The 22,215-nt window shown below is 40.6% G+C and overlaps 1 protein-coding gene across 4 annotated transcripts in view; it reads left to right on the top strand.

Moving 5' to 3' along the window:
- osbpl5 (oxysterol binding protein-like 5) overlaps positions 1-20,854 on the top strand; it is a 50,808-nt gene extending 29,954 nt beyond the window's left edge. For 2 of the 4 annotated variants that reach the window (XM_030731449.1, XM_030731450.1), the window contains exons 3-23: positions 1,286-1,441; positions 1,678-1,751; positions 2,914-2,994; positions 3,245-3,346; positions 3,962-4,165; positions 4,545-4,629; positions 4,777-4,939; positions 10,811-11,024; positions 11,190-11,374; positions 11,500-11,581; positions 12,712-12,810; positions 13,019-13,115; positions 13,337-13,435; positions 14,254-14,351; positions 14,497-14,586; positions 14,784-14,920; positions 15,175-15,354; positions 15,811-15,940; positions 16,184-16,298; positions 16,418-16,520; positions 19,114-20,854. In XM_030731449.1, the coding sequence (XP_030587309.1) occupies positions 1,306-1,441; positions 1,678-1,751; positions 2,914-2,994; positions 3,245-3,346; positions 3,962-4,165; positions 4,545-4,629; positions 4,777-4,939; positions 10,811-11,024; positions 11,190-11,374; positions 11,500-11,581; positions 12,712-12,810; positions 13,019-13,115; positions 13,337-13,435; positions 14,254-14,351; positions 14,497-14,586; positions 14,784-14,920; positions 15,175-15,354; positions 15,811-15,940; positions 16,184-16,298; positions 16,418-16,520; positions 19,114-19,249 (2,610 nt within the window). In that variant the 5' untranslated portion in view covers positions 1,286-1,305 and the 3' untranslated portion in view covers positions 19,250-20,854. The remainder of the gene's footprint in view (positions 1-1,285; positions 1,442-1,677; positions 1,752-2,913; positions 2,995-3,244; positions 3,347-3,961; positions 4,166-4,544; positions 4,630-4,776; positions 4,940-10,810; positions 11,025-11,189; positions 11,375-11,499; positions 11,582-12,711; positions 12,811-13,018; positions 13,116-13,336; positions 13,436-14,253; positions 14,352-14,496; positions 14,587-14,783; positions 14,921-15,174; positions 15,355-15,810; positions 15,941-16,183; positions 16,299-16,417; positions 16,521-19,113) is intronic. The other 2 variants (XM_030731452.1, XM_030731453.1) reach the window with 1 other exon arrangement.
- Positions 20,855-22,215: the final 1,361 nt, after the last annotated feature.

The raw sequence follows: 22,215 nt of genomic DNA, 5'->3' as shown, positions 1-22,215 counted from the left end.
AGTCTAATTTTTAATTTTAGTCATTGCTGTGGTTTAGGGAAATCAGTGAAGTTACTAATACCTATATGTACACTTTCTCCTGCTGCGCTTGCCTCGTTTAATAACAGTGGAACGATGTGGGAGAGTTAAAGATGAATCAGTTTATGAAAACATTCTTTGAATGAATTTTATGTAATCTGTTGTTCTTCAGTGTTGTAACTTGACTGGTTGGGAGTCAGAGGGTCTTGTCTATTGTATGTGTTTGCATACTGAGAGAAAATGAATGGAATTATATTGATCTGAGTGGAGCACAGTGTAGCCATCCAGACAGACCTAGGTGGTAACAGCTACGCTCCGTCTGTTTTACAGTCTGCCCTGATCAGCTCGACATCTATTTGGATGAGCGTAATGATCTTTCTGGAAACTGCTGTGACCCTCAGGAGTAGTTAATAACATGCTAAGAATAGTTTGCAACTTGTCAATCGTTTCTGAGTTCAGTAGTGGAGAAAACAAACACATACAGCACATGTACACCCGTATAGAGAGTGTGTGTGTGTGTGTGTGTGTGTGTGTGTGTGTGTGTGTGTGTGTGTGTGTGTGTGTGTGTGTGTGTGTGTGTGTGTGTGTGTGTGTGTGCTTATTTTTTCTTTATGTGGGCAAGGTGGCCTGTAAGTATGACTCATCCACTCACTGCTATAAATTAACAGCACAATAACAGCATGAAGCTGCAGAGCTACAGCTTGATCCCATACACATCTGCAGTAGCTGCATTTGTCCTTTTTTTGTGGGCTGAAATGTACAACTCTTTAGAAGATATAATCTTTGAGGATATCTAGGGAAGCACTGATGAAGATGTATTTTTTTGAAAAGGGGAGGGTGAGTCAAAAGGGACAATAAGAGAGGTCTTTTTGAACAGTAGATCTCTGTGGTCAGACTAACTGAACTTTGTTGAGGCTTCCATCTGTCATTTACTCTGACAACGCACAGTGTGAACTGCTTGTCACTGCCATGCACAGTGCCATTATGTGAACAGGCTTACATGTCCTCATACAGTAGATCTTTGTTAGTGTAGGAGACAACTGAAAGGGTTGGGAACTCAGATGGATTGACATAGGCAGAGAGAAGGAGTATGGAGTTTGAATATGGAGTTTGAGTCAGTGAAACAGGGAATGGCAAAAAGAAAGATGCATGCAGGCACAAAACCTGAAAATTCTCTTTTGTTCCTATTACAACTTCCTTTCATTACTCTTTTTCTTCCTTCCTTTTTACATCTTCTTTCTCTCTTTTTTGCTTCTTCCCCCTGCAGAGGACAAGCAGGTTGTCAGGATGAAGGAGGAGAATTTGTTTCATCGGAGGTTTTCTCTGTGCCCTGGTGCCACCTCCCCACCCAAAATAAACCCTCGCACCCTCACCCGGAACCTCTCTTATGGAGGAGACAACGACCTCTACAACCTCAGTCCAGGTACAAGAGCAAGAGGTCACAACTGACAAATAAAAAAATGAACATGACAACAAGTGATATTTTGATTCCAGTGTCTGTGAAAATGTGGCGCACTGTGGAAATGTACTTATGCCATATTAATCAGAAAACCTCAGCTGTTGCTTTTTAACTGCTTTGTGCGCTGCCATGCTTTAATTGTCTGTCAGCAAGTTTTTTCATTCATTTATATGTGACTGTGTGTTGTGGGTTCCCACCAGGCAGTGAGACAGACAGGAACGGTCTCTCCATGCTGAGTAATGAACTTAGTCCTGCCTTGTCACCAGGCAGCAAGGTAAGAGCTCAGTTCCTGATTGGGCAGTTCCTCAAAAGTTGACTATTAATTACTCATTGGGTGAGATCACATTGTTGCCTTTAGTAATGACTTATTTTTTCCACTAATTACTGATAGCAGCAGTCTGAGAGTTTTATTGTAGACAAATCCAGCAGTTGTTGAGGCCTTGTTTTTAGGAAAATTTGTTTCAGGGCTTTTTCTTTAGAAATGGGTCATGCAAAATACAGGAGGTGAATGAAACCCTGGTGTAATTTATTCTGTTTAAACAGCACCAACAAAACAGGAATAAATCATTTTTAGGTCATAAATCTGCACCAGATGCAGTAAAATTCTGGGATTTGGAATCTCAGGGCCATGGTGGGAACTGTGTCCTTATGACCACAAACCATGTATTTGGCACCCAGAACTATTTTGCCCTGGTGCTGTTTATGTTGTATTAGTCCTAACTATCCTATCTGTCTCCGTCCTTATGAATACGAATTAGGAGTGGTCAGTAAATGTTTCCAGTGGCAACTGGGCAATAGTCCTGTCTCGTCTCCTTTCCTCATGTTGCTTTGCCTCGTCTCGCAATATTGCCTATTTGTATGTGGAATGATTCACATGCACAGCGGCATTTCTGACATTTTACCCTATCTCCCACCCTGAAGCCACCCCAAAATACTGAGAACAGCCTTACCCTTGCATGTTGTCATTTACCCTGGATTGTCGTCGTGTACTGGATTTTAAAAATAGCTTTGTTTTTGGACGTTACTGAATGCCTTTGTGAGCTCACTGATAATATTTGGTTAGCGCATATAGAACAAGTGGTTAAGTAACTGCACATCACAGTAGAATTGCAAATTACTTACCACTGTGGTTCTAATCTTTGTTTACCGATCAGTCCACCCTTTGTTGTTTACTCAAGGAAGTTAGTGGGTGTGTGGTCACAGCACCACAAATGACTGCCTGCCAAGTTTCCTTGCTGACTGAAAGGGCCACCCACCCCTCTTTGCACAAACCTTTGAAAACAATGAAATATTGGGCTGTTCACAATTAAAGCAAATAAGGTTATTTAAACTATTATCAACCACGTATTTATGCAAACTAAAATCCCTCCAAATAGTATGATTTGTCTATCATTTACGTTTCTCTATGTGCTGTCTCTTCTAACTCCCGCCTCCAGTCTGAGTCCAGGATGTTTAATGGTGTTGAGAAGGACTGCCCCTCCCCCACAGAGAAGCTGGCCCGGAAGGAGTCTCTCAAGGTACAAGTCACGTCCCTGCTTGACATGGTCAACAGCTGTTTTGACTCATTTGGGATCCATTTTAAATGTTGTGTTATTCAACAGTTTTTAAATGTGCACCTTTATGTTAAGTCTTTAAGTTGATTGCTAGTTAGTTTGACTCTGCTTCCACCTAGTGTTAAAACTTTTATATCAGTCCTCTTATCAGTACTGATGACTCATTATTAGTTTCTTTTTTCCTTTTCTTTTTTTTTTTTAAACTGTTCTAAAGGTCCAAAAGCAGAATTACAGGCAAGAGAAGAAACGGGCAGCTAAAGAACTGTCCAGTGCGCTCAAGGACCCCAGCGTCATCATCATGTCCAACTGGCTAAAGGTGCGAGACTGTTGCAGTGACTTCCAGGCCTGTTTACATGAGAACGTTTTTAGGTGAAAACAGTAAAACGTCTGTTGCTTTTTGGTTGTTCGTTTACACAACAATGGCGTTTTGAGTCCCTGGAAACGGCACACTTTGAAAATGGGTTCCAGAGTGGGACATTCCCAAAACACTCCTGTCTCTGTCCTATCAGGGAACATTTTCTATGGAAGTTTTCCATAACAGGAGACACTGGCAAATGGCACTATGGTTGCGACTACTATACCTACACTGCCAACCTGTGGCCTGGCATGGAAACTACAGCACTTTAAAAATCCCATGCAGTTCCGTGTGAACAGCGATTATTTTTAAAATGTTGCCATCTACATGCGTTACTTATTGAAAACAAACATAGAAAATCAATACATTTCCAGCAGATCGTTCTCATGTAAACAGGGCCCCAAAGTAATAACATTGCTGTCTCACTGATATCATTAACGTTTTCCTATTTTGCATCTTGCTTTTTAGTGTGCAACTGTTTCATATACTGCAGTTGTGAATTAACATCATTCATTTTCTTTACTTTATTTTGTTATACTGAAATTGCTTCCAATTTCATCCCTTATGTTTCTTTAGATCCGTGGCTCTTTAAAGAGTTGGACCAGGCTGTGGTGTGCCTTGAAACCTGGAGTTCTTTTGATCTATAAGACCCCGAAAACAGATCACTGGGTGGGCACCATCCTGCTCAACGCATGCAAGCTGATTGAGAGACCCTCCAAGAAGGACGGCTTTTGCTTTAAGCTTTACCATCCACTGGATAAATCAATCTGGGCTGTCAAGGTCAGGCATGTTTGTAGGCTCACTGGCATGTCCAGTTAAAAATATCTATTTCAAAAACACTAAAGTGGTCATTTCTGAGTCAAATTGAAATTTTCCCAATTCACTCAGCATTAGGAAATTTTATATTTTGTATATTTAGATAGTTAAGTCGGATTTATTTTGTTTGTTTTGAAGCAAGAATTAGCTCATAAAAACACTGATCATTTCCTGTGCAAAGGGAAAAATCTATCGAGGGACACCTAGTGGTAGTATTAAAAACTCCCAAAATTAATATTTCTATACATAATAATAATTATCCTGTTCAGTGCTCTATAATGCTTATGGCCATAGTGAGAGACACAACAGAAAGTGCAAGTCTGTGTTCAATCTATTTGCCCAGGGCCCCAAAGGAGAGAACGTTGGCTCCATCACGCAGCCTCTACCTAGCAACTACCTGATCTTCAGAGCAGCTTCTGAGTCTGACGGTGAGACTTCTGTTAACTTGTCTCGGCTGGAGGTGCAGCTTCTTGCATGTTTAATGGAAACAAACAAACAAAAAATAAATAAATATATATTCATATATGTGCAACCAAATTGATCAACCCTCCCTCCCCCTAAAATCTGTTCTCCAGGCCGGTGTTGGATGGATGCCCTGGAGCTGGCACTAAGCTGCTCCAGTCTCTACAAGCTGACGGCCAAATCTGGGAGAGAAGGCGATATCAGCACGACTCCAGAGTCCTCCCATATACTCCACTTACTGCAGTCCACAACGCTCACTGATACAGAGCTGCTACAGTAAGTCATAAGCTCACACAGCTAAATCCACGGAAATATAATTCATCTCAGATTTTGCTTTTATTATTTATTGTTATTGGATCATTAGTGATTCTTGTAATCATGTTTTAAGTTGTTGCCCATTTGCCCCAGTTCTCGAATATCACTGTCAGAAAATTCTTGTGGTACTCTGAAATATGTGATGCAGCATACGAAAACCAGGCTAAAAGCCAAGATTTTCCTCTTTTCAGTCCATTTATCTATTTTGATTATTCTCTATGAATTTTTAACTTGAAGACATCAAACTGTGTCAAACTTGTGAATTATTGTGGCTTAGTAATGATGCAAATAGATAAGTAGTCACTTTTAGCACATTTGTATGTGATTAAGCTTCTGATTTAAAAACTCCACTAGGTTTATAAGAAACCATTGATTGACCACAATTCACACAGTGTTATTACCACAAGCTCAAGATGTTAAAGGTGGCAGCATGACTAAGTGGGCAAATTTCACTGGCTGGAAGGATCCCACCTCTCAGCCAAGAGGTGGGCTACACTAGGACCTGGGGAAAAATCGTGTGCTGTTTGTCTGTAGATTATGCATCGGAAACTGTTCAATAAGCTACATTTTTCAGACATAGTTTTGAAAGATATTTGCAGACAGTGAAAACACTGGAACTATTGGAAAGTCTGGTTGCTGCATCATTGCTTGGCTGTTTTTGTGCACAGCTGGGATTCACAGTCTGCGTCTCTCCCCGTGCTGCGTCACATACAGCCTCTGTGCTTTCTGATGGTCAGCTCAGAACAGCGGGTGAAGAACCATAGATTCTCTGGAGACGTTTTTATTATACGCTCGTCGAAAGACGAGACACATTGTGTGGGGTGGCAGGTGGCGCCCATTGAAGGGTCTGCTCAATAACTCGAGAACCGTTTGGCCTACACTTACCAAACTTTATGGGTAGATAGCTTATGGTCAAAGCAAGGTTGGGCTTCTATATGGGTTCACAAGGGTGAAGGTCATATGGTTGAGTCTTTGTGTTTTTGTTAAGTGTTTTCATGTCCACTCCATATCTGAAGAGGCACAGAGACCCACAAACAAGCAGCAACTGAAAGTGGTTGCAGTAAAGGGTCTAGTGGAGCACCTCAAGGCATTTGGGGATGTCCATGGGTGCTAGAGTTCAGGCAGTCATTGCCTGCAAAGTGTTTCCATCCAAGTATTAAAAAGGGTTTTTTTTTTTAAATGTATGTCCTGTTAATTTTTAACTTCTGAAAATGGGGGACTGTGTATAAAAATGGCTTTAAATTCTTAAAAAGCTGATGCAAATTTTTGCAAAACCCATTAAATTAAGGCTGAAAGTCTGCACTTCAGTCACATATTGATTGTTTGAGTTACAATTCACTGTGGTGGCATACAGAGGCTTTGTCCTAGATATTATGGAGGGCACTGTATACACCATGCCAGTATCATGTCTTGTTGAAAATGACAGTATGATATAATATAAACATACTACTTTACAGTTTTTATTTTCTCAAAGAAGAAAATTTGTTCTGTTATAATTTTGGGGGGAGTCCCAAATGTTTGCTGTCATGAGATAAATATACATGCAGCTAATAAGACAAAAAGTACCTTTTTCTAATATGTTAATTATTTACACATTATTTCACAGTAAGTCAGATGTAGGTTACTATATATACTCAGTAAACGTATGTTGCAAGAAGTGTTCAAACTATGCTGTGCTGTGACATCAACAAATAAAGACAGGGACAGCCCTGGATGCATTTGGGAAAGCATGAGTGATCCTGAATTATAAAGTATTTTCAAGTTCTCATGATAATAAATTTAGGTGCCCAGTTTTCCTGGCCACTCAGCTTTAGCAATAATTCAATTAAGCAAATTCAGAAAGCAAAAACAATATGCCCTCCATTAACACAGCAAAAAAGAAATAGAGTACATCAGATTTAAAAAATTTGATTCATCACACCTTAAAACAAACACACAAACAAAAAACTATGAAAATGATTTTTCAACAGTTCTGTAAACTATATGCTCAAAAACAAAAATCTAGTTTTGTTGGAGGTAGCCTCTACATTTACTGTATTAGTAATTTTGGTTATTAAACTGGAGCATATTGTCAAAGGAAAAGTGTGGGCATGATTAATCACATTAATAGTGGCTCGTTACCAGCGTGCACAATAGCAGGACATAGCAGGACATGGGTGGATTCATGTTGGCATGCAGCCATCATGAGTCCACCTGTTTTTTCTGCTTTGACGTGTCAAGAGTCTGCTGAGAAAAAGGTCTGTTCAGCATATCCTGATTTTACCCTTATTTATGGCTCATCTGTTGGCAGCTTTTTTTAAAACTGGAAAATTGAATTCAGCAAAGTTCTGGCACTTTTACAGTCTGTCTGTGTGAAAGTGGGTACAGAATTTGTTTTACTGAGAGCTGGGTATGATTGGAGAAAAAAGGAAGAGATACAATGACGAGTGTGGGAAATATTTTCCAAATGTTGATTTATGTCGCCAGAGAAACTATTCTTTTAAGGCATTGTGAGACTTGATAGACTTGATTTCACAGCTTACACCCATTAGACAGTGGTCAGTAGAAGACTGCTGATACATGCTGTGAAACAAGAAAGCTCAGTCACAACACATTTTTATGTACAACCTACACAACTGGGGCTGTGTGTAGGTTGTTTTATCTTAATGGCTGAATTCATAAGGTGTCCTGTTTGCTTCTGAAATCCTATTTGCACTATAAATATGTGCTTTTGTGTGTGTTTATTTTTTTTTTTATTTTTGTAGCCCTCGTTCTGATCTGTTTGTTTACATCCAACATTATATGCATTATAAGTCTCATTCCTCCTCACACCTCCCCCTCCTCTTACCTCCTCCTTCCCTTTGGACATCCATCCCAGCAATACCGCCTCTCCAGTTGCTCTCCCATCCAATCACAAAAGCCCATCCAGTCACATGACAGACAGAGGAGCAGGAAGATGGAGCACAATATGAGCCGTACACCACCCAGACAGTAGCAACACAGCCATTGCAGTCACACACAGACACACACTTTCAGGAAGCAGGTGTGCCGAAGTCGAAGAAACAAAACAAACGTCACCTTTTTTTTTTTCCTTCCCCCCACTCAGTAGAGTGAAAGCATTCACACGCACACAGGAGACGAGACAAGGGCAGGCTGCATCTGTGTTTGGTGGTGTTTTGATTACTGAGGAAGAGTTTGCCTGTATGTTGTAAGACTTTGAGGTAAGGAAAGCTTATCTGCTCTGGGGTGCGTTTGGATTAATGAATAACATTGTCGTTGGTTGGAATGTGACTGTTCAGGTCAAACCTGAGGCATTTTGAAAAATCTGTCTTTCATTGATATCGGGCAAGCTATTTTCCTACATGCTATTACCACAATCCTAATGCTGTATGTTCTTATGGAAGCTTGCAGCACAGTGCAGTTGTTTTCCACTGTCCCAATGTTTGCTGGTATTTGTTAGGAAACCAAGCTTTGTAAATTATCTGGCATTGGTTGTGCATGATTTAATACTCTGCAGTCTCTGTCCACAGACTTCCACTGTGACTTGTAAAATGGCTGTAGGTTGTTCCTCTTTAGCTACCAACCTCCTAAATCTTTCCTTCCCTTCATTCTCACTTCTCCCTTTTTTGACCATTCACAAGCTGACGTGTGACTTTCTTCTTTCCTTTTATCACATTTTATTCCATTTGTGGTTTTTTCTTCTGCTTATTAAGTCATAGCAGATCTTAGGTCTGGGTTTTTTTGTTGTAGACTTCCAGAATCATTTGAAAATGCTAATTCAGCACAGAATCAAGTTTATTGTTTCTCACACTTGTCTGGATGTTGGTGTACACATTTGCTGCACAGACCATATGTATTTGGACAGTTGTGCATTTTTTTTTGTTGTTGTTGTTTTTGCTTCAAAGGCTCGGAGAGTAGTTTTCATCAATATTAAAAAAAAAAAAAAAAGAAAACATATGAGGAAATATAGTCCTTAAACTCTAAAGCCAATCAAATTTTCTTTTTTGGAGGCGATCCCATTGTCAGTATCTGCCAGTATTTGGTTTTCAATAAGTGAAATGCAGCTTGGATTGAGAGTGAGGCAGATATTATGCATCATCACCTGGATAATGAAATGTTTAATGTGATTTTATGCATTTGACTGAATCTGAGGACACACAAGTGTCCTGTATACCTCTTCATTCATCCTGTTGCTGCTGACAGCACTGAAAACATTCAGTACGAGTGTGCCTTAGGATTTAGTTCGAGTGCTGCTAATTTACATGTTTGCAAATGATCATGTAGACTCACTGGGGCTTTGCATTATGTGCTGGCAAATATTTAGTAGCAGAGTGTCCCATTTTAAACCCTTAAAATTTGTGCACACTGTTAAAATGCAGACCTTTCATTGGCAGTGGTGCTTTACTATAATATTGTTTTTAAAATGAGTGTGCTGGAGCACAGAGCCTACAACAAAATAAAATGTATGATCTGGTCTGTTTTTCTGTATGTACAGTACTGTGCACTGCTCAAAAAAATTAAAGGAACACTTTTTAGTCAGTATAGCATCAAGTTAGTTAAATTTCTGGGATATTAATCTGGTCAGTTAAGTAGCAGAGGGGGTTGTTAATCAGTTTCAGCTGCTTTGGTGTTAATGAAATTAACAGCAGGTGCACTAAAGGGGCAAAAGCGAGACCACCGCAAAACAGGAATGGTTTTACAGGTGGAGGCCACTGACATTTTTTCCCCTCCTCATCTCTTTGCATTTGGCTATGGCTAGTGTCACTACTAGTAGCATGAGGCAATACCTGAACGCTAGAGAGGTTGCACAGGTACTCCATCTACTCCAGGATGGCACATCAATATGAGCCATTGCCAGAAGGTTTGCTGTATGTCCCAGCACAGTCTCATGAGCATGGAGGAGATGCCAGGAGACAGACAGTTACTCTAGGAGAGCTGGAAAGGGCCAGAGAAGGTCCTTAACCTATCAGCAGGACCAGTCTCTGCTCTTTTGTGCAAGGAGGAACAGGATGAGAACTGCCAGAACACTACAAAATGACCTCCAGCAGGCTACTGATATGAATGTCTGACCAGCCAATCAGAAACAGATTCATGAAGGTGGCCTGAGGGCCTGACGCCCTTGAGTGGGCCCTGTGCTCATTGCTCTGCACAACGGAGCCTGATTGCCATTTGCCATAGAATACCGGAGTTGGCAGATCCACCACTGGCGCCCTGTGCTTTTCACAGATGAGAGCAGGTTTACCCTGAGTACATGAGACAGATGTGATCATGTGGTGAGAGTATGCTGGCAATTCCTGGAGGATTAACAAATTTATACCATTGACTGGCCCTCATGCTCCCCTAGCCTAAATCCAGGAGAACATCGCTGGGGCATAGTGTTATGGTCCAGATCTGGTAAGAGATCCCTCAGGACACCATATAAGCACGTGAGGGCCATACAAACTAAGTACCATTTTGAGTTGCCTCAATGGAATTTCAGCCTAATAGACTAGCCTACTGAATTTTTTTTTTTTTTTTACTCTTTTTGGGGTGTTCAGCCCTCTGTAGGTTTTGCTCCTAGCACAGTGACCAGTCCATATCAGGACGTAATGGACTGATTGATGGTAATTTTGTTCTTACATTTATAGAGTGCTCCACTAGCGGGGTAGCCATCAAAACTTTGGCTGACTTTTGTAAAGTCACTGGACATTATGCATCATAATGCCATGAGTGAAATATAAAGCCGGTGATTAACTGTCATATTACTTCTCTGTACTTTATATCCATTTCTAGCATGACATACAGCAGGAAAAAGTGGTTGATTATCAGAGTTGATGAATGTAGTTCTAACCTGTTTGCATCTCTGTTCATTAGGTTGAATGACACAGTGCTGTTGGGAAATCACCATATGGAGAATGACGGCTTTTCAGATAAATCAGAACGCGAGGGTCATGACGATTGGGACGCTGCAGCCAATGAGAACGGTGGAAGACTGACAGAGGAGAGCGATGTGGACCAATCAGATGAGCTGTCCCCTGGGCCACAGGCCACAGCCTATGTAGAGCAGAACACAGAGGAGATGGCTGAGGTGAGTTGTTTATGTGGAAATCTATGAATTTGTTATGGTTGCCTTGCAGTTATGTTTGTCCTCCTGATTTCTTGTCTTTGGAAAGTCAGTGATTGTTACTACTCTGCTACTACTCTGCTGTCCTTACATATGTACAACTACCTGCCTCTGCGCGTGTTTCTTTAGGCTGGCGAGGCGTCCCAGGTGGAGACTGTATCTGAGGAGAACAAAGGTCTGATCTGGAGCCTGCTGAAACAGCTGCGGCCAGGCATGGACCTGTCTAAGGTGGTGCTTCCAACCTTCATCCTGGAGCCACGCTCCTTCCTGGACAAGTTGTCTGACTACTATTATCATGCTGATCTACTCTCACAGTCAGTAACTCTTTGTGATTTTAATTGAGAATATATATCCATTTGTGGGATTTTTTTTTTTCTTTTGCTGTTCTTTTTTTTTTTGGAAATCTTATAAGGTTCTCTTTTCTGTTTCTTCACAACAGAGCCTCATTGAAAGAGACTGCATATGGTCGGATCAAGCAGGTGTTAAGATGGTACTTATCGGGCTTTTACAAGAAACCCAAGGTAAGATATGTTCACTCCAAAATAGCTTAAGTAGTGCTATTATCACATCAGCTGTACTATATGCTTCCACAGCATTTCTTTTGTCCTGTCACTCTCCCCCCTCCCCTCATTTTTCTTTCCCACTGTTGCCAAGTGCTTGCTCATAGGGGGTCATTTTGATTGTTGGGCTCTCTCTATAAGAGAGAGATAAGGGAAGACATGCAGGAAAGGGCCGCATGTCGGGCATGAACCTGGGCTGCCTGCACCACAGGCATGTGCCGCACATAATCGCCTGCCCACTTGCTGAGCCACCCTGGTGCTCCAAGCCAGTGTTCTTTTAAATTAAATGTTACCATCTCACTGAGAACCAGAGCAGAATCTGTGAAAACTGAAGGATTTGACTATTTAGTGGTTGCTAAAGTTTTAAACTGAATGGACGCTCATCAGTCCACCCACCCACATACTTTCACAGCCCAGCAGCCTCCATCAAGTGACTATGTCAATAGCACTGTAAGATTTTCTGACTTTTAGCAGTTTTTAGTTTTGTGGGCGCATCATCCTCTAACATGACATTCAGTAACACTTTATTTCTTGGCTCCTTGACAAACGTCTCTGTCCGGGGTCTATTTTCACAGTAAAAATGTCAGGAGACATTTCCCAATGGTTTCCACTTGTTTGAGATTTATTTCCTCTGTGGCAGCAGAGCCTCTGAGAAGCTGAGCCAGCAGATAATGTCTGTAGATTAATCCGGGCTTGCTCAGCACATTTTCAGCTGACTACTTTTGAGAAACTGTAAACTGATAAATTCTTGAGAACCTCTCATTATCTGGCTACCAAACAAATATTGCTCCACTGCCGGAGTAATTACATAATATCCACAGCACTGTCTGTTGTAGGTTTCTAGTTAAGTGGAGCTGCACTCTATAATTATGCTTATTATGTATACTTAAGGTTTTATTGGTTAGGTCCATCTGGTCCAATGATCATGTGCAGTGTGATTGGACATAAACACATGTTAGTGCTTAAGAGTTGTGCTCAACCGTAACAAAACAAAATATTAAACTAGTTTGACATTTAATCTGTGAAAGAAATCCTGTTTGTTTCAGATGATGCCTAAATTGCCTCTCATATTTCTGTGTTTGCATTTGCAGGGTCTGAAAAAACCTTACAATCCTATCTTGGGGGAGACATTTCGCTGCTGCTGGCTCCATCCACAGACCAACAGCTGTACTTTCTACATAGCTGAACAGGTTAAATCAGACTTGTAGCTAAATGGTGTACCGGAACTGGACATGATTCATGGCTTGTGTGAAATGTCTTGCACAGTTTGACAAATACACAGAGCACACACCTGTGAAATGCAGCAAGTGTAAAATTAATAAGTGCCAGAGGGTGTCTGACACCTTTTTGCCTCGCTCTGCTGCTCAAATGTCTTTTTCTCTCTGTGTCCTCTGCCAGGTGTCCCACCATCCGCCTATCTCTGCCTTTTATATCTGCAATAGGAAGGATGGGTTTTCTATCAGTGGAAGCATCCTGGCCAAGTCCAAATTCTATGGTATATCCCATATTTCAGTATCTAATTAATTTTTTTCTCAGCTAAATGATCAGCATAGATCAGTACATCTATGCAGTTATTTGATGGCATGCAAGGACAGAACTTGTCCTTGTTTATACTTGAGATAAATTCACAATGATGCTTCAGAAGCCCAGTCTATGAGAAGCCCAGTCTATGAGAAGCCTTGATAACTGTGTTTCTCTGTCCTACTGCTTTTGTAGGTAACTCTCTTTCAGCTATTCTGGATGGTAAAGCCAGGCTGCTGTTCCTGAGCAGGGATGAGGAGTATGTCATCACCATGCCCTATGCTCACTGCAAAGGTAATAGGTCTACAATAAAAATGCATTAATCATTCCATGTCCTTGTTGCCATGTTAATATTTGCAGTTTTCATAATCTCCTTAATACTGCACCGTCTCTTTGGACAAAACTAATGTGTGGAAGTTTTTAATGCCAAGCACTGTTAATTGAGGTAAAGAGTCCAATAATTTATTAGTTCATTCGATATTGTGCGTGAGCGAATGAACACAGCAGGTTGTTTGTGGATCTATGAGGTGCATAGCAGCTAATAAGTTAGCTTTCAGAAGTGGAATTCACAAACAAATAATCCATGTTGTGTAGAAATCTTACCTTTTTGTTCTGACCATAGCTGAGGATAAATCTTGCACTGGAAAACTGAGTCTTATTAGAACTGAGCATATCTGGGTTTCTTTCTACTGAATTTCATTGGCTGTGCCACAGTGATTGTAGCTGTTTGTGATCAAACTCCTTACTGTCACACTTTAATTTACCCATCATTGCAACAGCACACAGACTACAGGAGTTTAAAATACAAGCTCATCTACCATGTTTACAATGCAGTCTGTCTAAACTGACACAATCTGTGTGGGCTGTAAATATTAGAGCCATGTGTTGTGGCCAATATGTCTGAGCTACTGGAAATCAAATGAAGCTGTGCTTTGCTTTATGGCAGACAGAGATGGATGTGATACATAAATCAAAGTATGTTTACGTTTCCTTTGTGTCACAGGAATGCTCTCACTGCAACTGCCCACATGATAAATTCTGCCAATAATTTGTTGATTTTTCTCCTGGACTTGTTGATCTAATGCTGTAAATACTGTGCGTCTCTCTCGTAGGTATTCTGTATGGCACTATGACACTAGAGCTGGGAGGGAAAGTTACCATTGAGTGTGAGAAAACCAAATGTTTAGCAGAGCTGGAGTTCAAATTGAAGGTATATTGAAAAAGTGCCATTTAAAAAAAAAAAAAAAAAAAAGCCTTTTAAAAAATTTGCCTTGTAAATTGGCAGTCATTTATCTAGTCAGCTATTTGTATTATAGCCTTTTTTTTTTTAGTAATTTTGATTCTGTTCACTGTAGCCTTTTCTTGGAGGTTCCTGCTCTGTTAATCAGATCAGTGGGAAGATCTTAGTTGGAGAGGAAGTGCTGGCCACTGTTGATGGACACTGGGTAAGAACCTTTATCCTCTTGCTCCCACTTGCTGTCTCAGTCAGGGACTTGAATGCATCTTTCAGAATCGTTTGCTGCTGTTTAGCAATTAGTAATTCTCTGTAGTGCAGAATACGTAATTACAGGTTTAGGAGCAGCATTGTGGTAAATTACCTTGGTTAACAGGACTGAACATTTGTTGCCTTTGTTAAAATCAGGACAGCGAGGTATTTATTCATGAGAAGCACTCAGGCCAGCAGGAGATTTTGTGGAACCCAAGTCCAGAAATTCGCAGCAGTCGTCTTAAGAGACAAGTGGTCCAGTTAGACCAGCAGGGAGAATTTGAGTCTGAAAGGTAAATCCCAAAGATTATCTGCTTTTCAGTCACTGTGTTATTTCTTACTTTGAGTCTTATTGAGTAAACAAACACATGTCCTAGCATGATGACTAATAACCATAATGGTGGCTTCCATTTAAGGTGTTTTTGCAATGCTCAGAACTTATGCATTTTGCTTTTTCTCATAATGCAAAACTGCTCCTGACTTTAGAGACAGTTAATTGGCCAATAGGTTTGTCCATTTGCATCTGATACTGATATGCTCTCGACAGACTGTGGCAGCATGTGACCAGTGCCATCATGGATCGGGACCAAGTGCGCGCCACCCAGGAGAAATTTGTGTTGGAGGAAGCTCAGCGGAGAGAAGCCAGAGAGAGGGGAGACAAACCCTGGATTTCACGGCTTTTTCATCAGGACCCTGTCACATCCGAGTGGACCTACAAGCACATGGAGTATGAACACGCTCACCCACACACTAGTGACCTTTTCATTTAGATTATCAGTGCAGTAAAGATTGACCTGTGGAGGAAGGAATCAAATAGAAATGGTGCTAAAATAAATGCAAATATGTCAAACATCCCACTTGACTGGGTCAGGCACTGAAAGCTGAGAAAGGCTGTCTCTAATTTAATTAGGTGTGAAAAGTGCCTATGCAACCAACAGATAATTACAGTAACAGTATTATGAGGCATAATGCTACCCTTCAGGACAGCCATATTCAAACTGGCACAGGGGTTATTAGTCAATGAGAGGTCATTGCTAATTACTGTAATAAATTTTGCAATGGGGGAAAATACCATTGCAAATACCATTGCATAGCTGTCAGTATTACCTAGTGCTATGGCATGAGCAAGTAGAGACAAACACTGATGTGTGGAAGTTTAAATTATGCTGGTTTATTTTTACAGCACGCGGCCGTGGAACCCTGAGCGTTGTCTCGTTCAGTTTGAGAAGGATGGTGTGATTCAGACACAGGAGAAAAGCCAGAGACAACACAACGGACTCTCCTACACCCACAGCTGGGCCAGCCAACAGAAGGTTAAAGTTTTATGTTTATTGATGAGCCTTTCACTGACATTTTATCAGAATGAAAGCTGAGCAGCTTCCTGCCAAATCAGACTGCATACTAATACTTGCTGCAAAGTCACAGATAAGCGTGATAAGCCCTTTCTTTGCCACTTGATATTCATTGCAATTTACCCAGACAGCCAGGGTTGCGTCAGCTCACTGTGAATTTTCCTGCAGTGAAGTTTGTAAAGCTCTTGTGCCATCTCCTCTTAGGGTGAGGTGAACGGGAAGCACAGGAAGGCCAGCAGTCAGCCGTCTAGCTGCAGCCAGAACACTGAGAGCAGCAGCACCACGCCAGAACCCACACACGAGTCCTCTGACAATGAAGGTGAGGTGTTTGAGCTCACACACACACACACACACACACACACACACACACACACACACACACACACACACACCTAAAAATTAAATAAATCTAAATCTCTTTGTCGGTTTTGTTCCCAGCCTTTTCAAACCAGTGTGCCCGGTGCAGTAAAGAGATGAAGAACATCACCATGTTAGAGGCCTCCATCACAACTATCAAGAAGACACAGCAGGATATCCAGAGGTGAGAATGAAATGACTGCTTTCAGAAGAGGTCGAAGCCAAGTAAAGAAACCTTGATGATTCAGTGCTAAACTCTAGATGTGCTCATATAGCATCAGCTGACCTGTTCAAAGTTGAGAAGCAAAATATGAAGCTAACACGAGCTTTGTGCTGCTTTCACAGTTATCACAAAAATTATCAACATTAACTTAAAGCTTTCAAGACAAATGAGCTGAATATTGTCTTTAGAAAGTTTTATAGATCCATCTGGACAGCTAAAGTGGAGTTCTGCATTATTAGCAGACAGCTTAGGCTTTGGGCTGATTTACATCATTCTTATATCCATTGATGGAATTTAAAACAGAGTCCAGAATTCAACTATTTTTTTCAAGTGTTTTAAAAGAGACTGGAAAAAAGCAGGGAAAGACAGAAACACACCACCCACCAATTTCGCCCTAAGATATTCTGCAAAACTAAGCCCTGGCAATTCACAAGGTTTTCTTAAAATACATCTGGTACGATTTATACTTCCATTTGGACCCAGGACAAAGAAATGAATTAGGAGCTCAAACCGAATTTATTCATACTTCAAAGAGTTTTATTGTCATATTCAACAAGGAACCAAAATATCATAAACATCCACTGGAAAAATCAAAGGGAGCACTTAGTTTGTGGAGCATGTAAATTCCCCTCTGCCTGATACTAACTCAAATAAAGTATCTGAACAAAATTCCACCTGGTCGAAAAGCCATCTATCTGCAGCCCAGGAGGGCAACAGCTGTGACCCACCACCAATCCCCTGAGAATAAACCAGCTACAACAGATGCCCAGACACATGTCCTACACCAACTACAGCCTGGGAGCCAGTGTCATACAGAAACCATCTGATACAGGACTCGAAGCGTGAGAGATCATAGCAGTGATTAAGCATAGGTGAGATGCTTTATATAAACACAGAAGAGACTTGCAAAATAAAAAATGTTAACAAAGAGCTTGAAAGCTACTGGAGATCATCCATGGAGCTCAGAAAGTGATGAAACAATATGCCACTGGATGAAGCTGTAACTCATCAGAAGCATATACATGCCACCAAAGCCAGTGGCAGCAGACTTTTATTTAACCATTTAATCCCAAATTTGTCGTCGGCGACAGAGTGTACTTCAAATGTCCCGCCAGTCACAGACTTCTGGCAACAAATATCGTAATAACCTGATGTTGGGTGTGAAGCGCAATTTTCTCAGCTTTCAAAAACCGTTTTAATTTTTCTGATAGGACAAACGGTCACGTAATTACGGTAATTCAAACTACGTTTGATCTGACGTCTCAGCGGTGATACGCTCGTTGTTAACCAGCTGTTCACAGCAAGTAAGGGCAGGTAACGGGCGATCGCCTGGTGTTAAAGGGTTAAAGAAATGAAAAGGTACATTTATGTGTACCTTTCCATGATACAAAGCAGCTGACTGGCAGTAATGTGTAGGTAGCAAAGTGGTGTTCTGAAAAATGTTAATTTGTTGCTTGGCAACAGTCCAGTCCAAGTCCAGCTGTGTAGCTATTTGTGTTAATGGAGCCAAATGTATTAAATTATTAAATAAACAAATCATAATCTGTTGGTTATTACTGTTATCTAATGAATACAACTTACAGAAATGTTGTATAAAAGCAGTTTTATATGGGAACTGATAGACGGGACGCTGCGGCCTCAGGATTCTGACCAAAAAACAGCCATGCTGATATTTACTGCCAAAGAACTCCTCGTGTCATATTGCTTTATTGTTTTGTTTTTGTTTACTCATGTTTGAAAGACCAGAGCGGTGTACTATGAAGGAAGTTCAACATAGCCAGGCATTCTTTGCATTAGTCAGCTTGACCAAACCAGTGATAACAATAAGTATCACATTAGTGGTGATCAGCTTTCTTCGTTAAGGCTGGCTTTCAGCTTCAGCCTCTAGTTGTGCATAAAAACGGGTTCATGTGACTCTTCTTCTGCACAAAATGATCTCCATGAGTGCCACCAACTCCAATCAGAGACATTATCAGATAATGATGGTGAATGGTGGTGGTGTTATAATTTTTATCAGTAAAGTATAACACTGTTGACAGGTGCTGCAGAAAAATTGTTAATTTCTGGATTTAGAACACAGCGGTAAAAAACAAGGATCAGTGAAAACATGGGGTTTCTCAGTTCATAGTACACTATTAAGATCATGAATTGATTTTTTTAAAGTACTGACAGATGTAGTGATGATTCAGGTGCAATTGCACATAAATTAAATACACCAAATGGCTGTAAGCATGATAGTTTTGTTGGAGAACAAGCTTTTCTGCTTTAATTGTTGTCATTTTCCATAGGTGTTTAGATTTTCAGTCATTGTTACATGTTCATTTTGTTTGAGACCCTTAAAAAGTATACAGTCGCCTTGGGTATTCCTGAACTGAAAAAATATTCAGAATTAAGAAAGGAGTCAAAAATTATTCACTCTCTTAATCTGCCTTCTCCCTGACTTGAGTCACCTTGGGACCCCTTGAGGATTGTAGGGTGGGATTCACATTGTTTTTATAGATTCCTGTTGAACTGATTCAAACACTTGCTCATCCTGATCCTTTTCCTTCTGCAGGAACTTGGTGGCTCTGAGTCGTCAGATGGCTCGCCAGAGGACGACAGACGACAGCGTGTTGCTGACAGGCCGTCACTGTCTGATCCTCTGTGTTCTGCTCCTCTCGCAGCTCCTCCTCAACTATGTCTTCACCTGAGCCAGCTCCTCAGGGAAGGAGTTTCCCGCTGGCACTGATCTGGCATCAGAGTCCTCCAAAAAGCACAAACTCTAATTAAACAGAGGAGAGCAGAGATGTCGGATCAGTGTTGGGAGGGCAACTTTGTCCCTTTCTTTTCTCTTTAAGGGAAGGAGCCTGGACCTTAAAGCAATAAACACAGCCACCGCCTGTCAGCCATCAGCAGAGAGAAACGGCACCCCCTAGTGTAGCCTGACTGAAATAGCACCGGCACCCACGCACTTTGGACAGGAGAGGAGGGATGAGAAACGAGCACGGTTAAAAAGATTTTAAATAAAAAAAATAAATAAATAAAATGTATGATTGAGAATGATTTAGCAAGAAGAAATGACAAAGAGGATGTTTCACCATTCCTTAGTGTCTTTTATATTGCCCTGCAATACTGTTTATCTGTGAGTGTGCCTGTACATGTGTTGTCCGTACCTACAGTAGGCCCTCTGGGCGCAAGCAGATCACCGCTCGGACTTCTTCCTTTTCACTCCAGATTTTGGGCCTTAACGCTGAAGCCAAAATAAGAAGAAAACACAAGAAATACAAATGAAGAAAGAAAATCTTCTTACAGTGCAATTGTGTGTTTTGTATCGGTGTACACTCAAATACACTCTGTCTCGTCTTTTATTGATGATGCATTTACCAAAACAGTATTTATAATCTGAAAAGACAAAGAGTACTTGTTTACAGGCAGCACTGCTTCGGTTTGTAGGAAGGCTAATTGGAATGAGGCAGGGCAGAGAGCCAAACTGAGTGTCTTTGTGTTTGTGTGCCTGTAGTGCCGTAACCGAAGGAATAATAGGATAGCACCGCTTTGGTCTAGACCACGACACTAGTGTGTACAATCAGTTACATAAAGAAGCATGCCGAGGAAGAAACAGAAGGAATAATGAGAGGAAAAAAACAAAATTATACTTTGGCCTAAAGAAGGAGTTTGTGTGCGCATCTCTGGTCTTCACTATGTTCAAGTGACTGTTTTAGATGTAAACACTTAGTAATGAGTTTTTTTTTTTTTTTTTAAATCTTTTAATCAATTTGTATATATTTGTCAGGCAGTCTGTTTCAAAAAGAGATTTCAGAATGTATTTATTGTGTGATTAACCTTGACTTTCCTAATTTAAATCAGATTGAAGGACTGAAACCAAGGGTGACAATCGCTCTCCCAAGGCTTGTGTAGGTTTGCCATTTCTTGTATGTCCGTGCTTGTTAGTACGATGGCGCACGCACGCGCGTGAGGATGCCTTCACGGTCACGCTAAACAAAGCCATGTCTGTGATGTTGGTTTTTACTGGTTTTAGTCCTTAAATTTCAGCCTCATCACCAGTACTGATCAGCACCACGGGAGATTAACGGAAGAGCGGAAGAAGGAAGTTGACTCTTTGAATGCTGTTATTTAAACCTTAATTTGTTTTTATTATTTTCATTACTATCCCGTTTTCTACACTGCTGCCATGTTGTGGGATTCTTCATGCCAGATATTTTTTGTCATATGGAACAATGTGATGAAAACATGATGATGCCTGATGTTTTCATTCATAACTGTTGCATACTGTAGCACTACAGTAAAATGTTTTAACCCTGCCTCTGCTTTTGGCTCTCAATATCATAATTATGAAAAGCTGTATTCATTGGTGTTTGAAACAATGCAAAATGGTTTACTTTGCAAAAGACACACTGTAGCTCTAGCTCTCCCACTAGAGGGAGATATTGATTTAGGCAAAAATATTCTAACTGGGACTGGATCACATTTGTGAAGTGACTTCCTTTTATGTAATTAGACCGCAGCAGTCAAGCTGATGCATCTTTTACATACTGAATACAAATTAAATAGTAGAAAAAGAAGCCAAAGAGGCTACAGTTAAGACTGGGTGCACTATTTGCTTTATGAATCAAAGTGGGCTCCATGGAAGACCATCCAAGAAGACCCCCATTCCAAAAGATCAATATTAAAAATAAAGGTCAAGACATATTTTTCTTTAAATGACAAGCTAAAAGTCTTCAGTGAAGATGTCCTTTAAATGAACAAAGCCTCAGAACAAAAAAAGAACCTTCTCAGAGAACGCCATCCAATCTCTGACTCAAACTCAGTTCCATTATGGTGTTGCTTTGCAGCATATTTAAAATAATACATCACACCACAAATCAAAAAAGTGTCAGTTTAAACTTCACAAGATTTTTTTTTTCCTCCCTTGTGTTTGGGAGGGGTATCAGTGTTTGGATCACATCTGTGATAGTAACTGTGTTGAGCCCTTGAGGCCTGAGAGTAGACTTTGAGAAAGTGGAAATCTTTTGCTGAACACCACATGGATTAATGTCTCTGCCAAAGCTCCAGTGAAGGTAACTGGATTGTTTGAGGCACAGACATGATGATTAAGCTTTACTGACATACAAGGTTCTGTCCTTTAAAAAGAAAAAATCTATAAGTTGAAGTGAGCAATGTTAATGTAAAAAAAAAAAAAAGGTTTCCTTCAATAACATTGCAGACAGGTTCAGTAAAATAGTTTGAAAATACTAAGTAATGCTCATAGATAAGTTAGTGATTTCACTGCAGAAGGTTCTTATTTATACAGTAAGTCTCAGCTGCTGGAAATTGCTTCAGTTTTTGGCACTACATGACAATATACAAGTCAAATTTCTCATGTCATGTAGTTGGCATCCCATAACACCTTATGGCTCTGTGTGAGATTATGTGAGTCACAGCAATTTAGTCTAATTTCTTTAAACTGTAATGAAGTGAATACTTGGCATATACATGTGCCAAAGTGTGAACCAGCACTTATAATGGATGTATTCATTGTAGATTATTTGCTCCTTTTTTCCCCCTTCCATTTAGCTCGGCAGCAGAGCAATACATATACAAGGTGTTGGTGGGGAATCAGTGTCTTGTTTAATAAAAGGACAGATATTTGCTGAAACAAGGAGTGTCTACTCAGTTT

The sequence above is a fragment of the Archocentrus centrarchus genome, chromosome 6 (genome assembly GCF_007364275.1).
Source record: "Archocentrus centrarchus isolate MPI-CPG fArcCen1 chromosome 6, fArcCen1, whole genome shotgun sequence".
NCBI lineage: Eukaryota > Metazoa > Chordata > Actinopteri > Cichliformes > Cichlidae > Archocentrus > Archocentrus centrarchus.
This window is presented reverse-complemented; position numbering and strand designations above follow the sequence as displayed.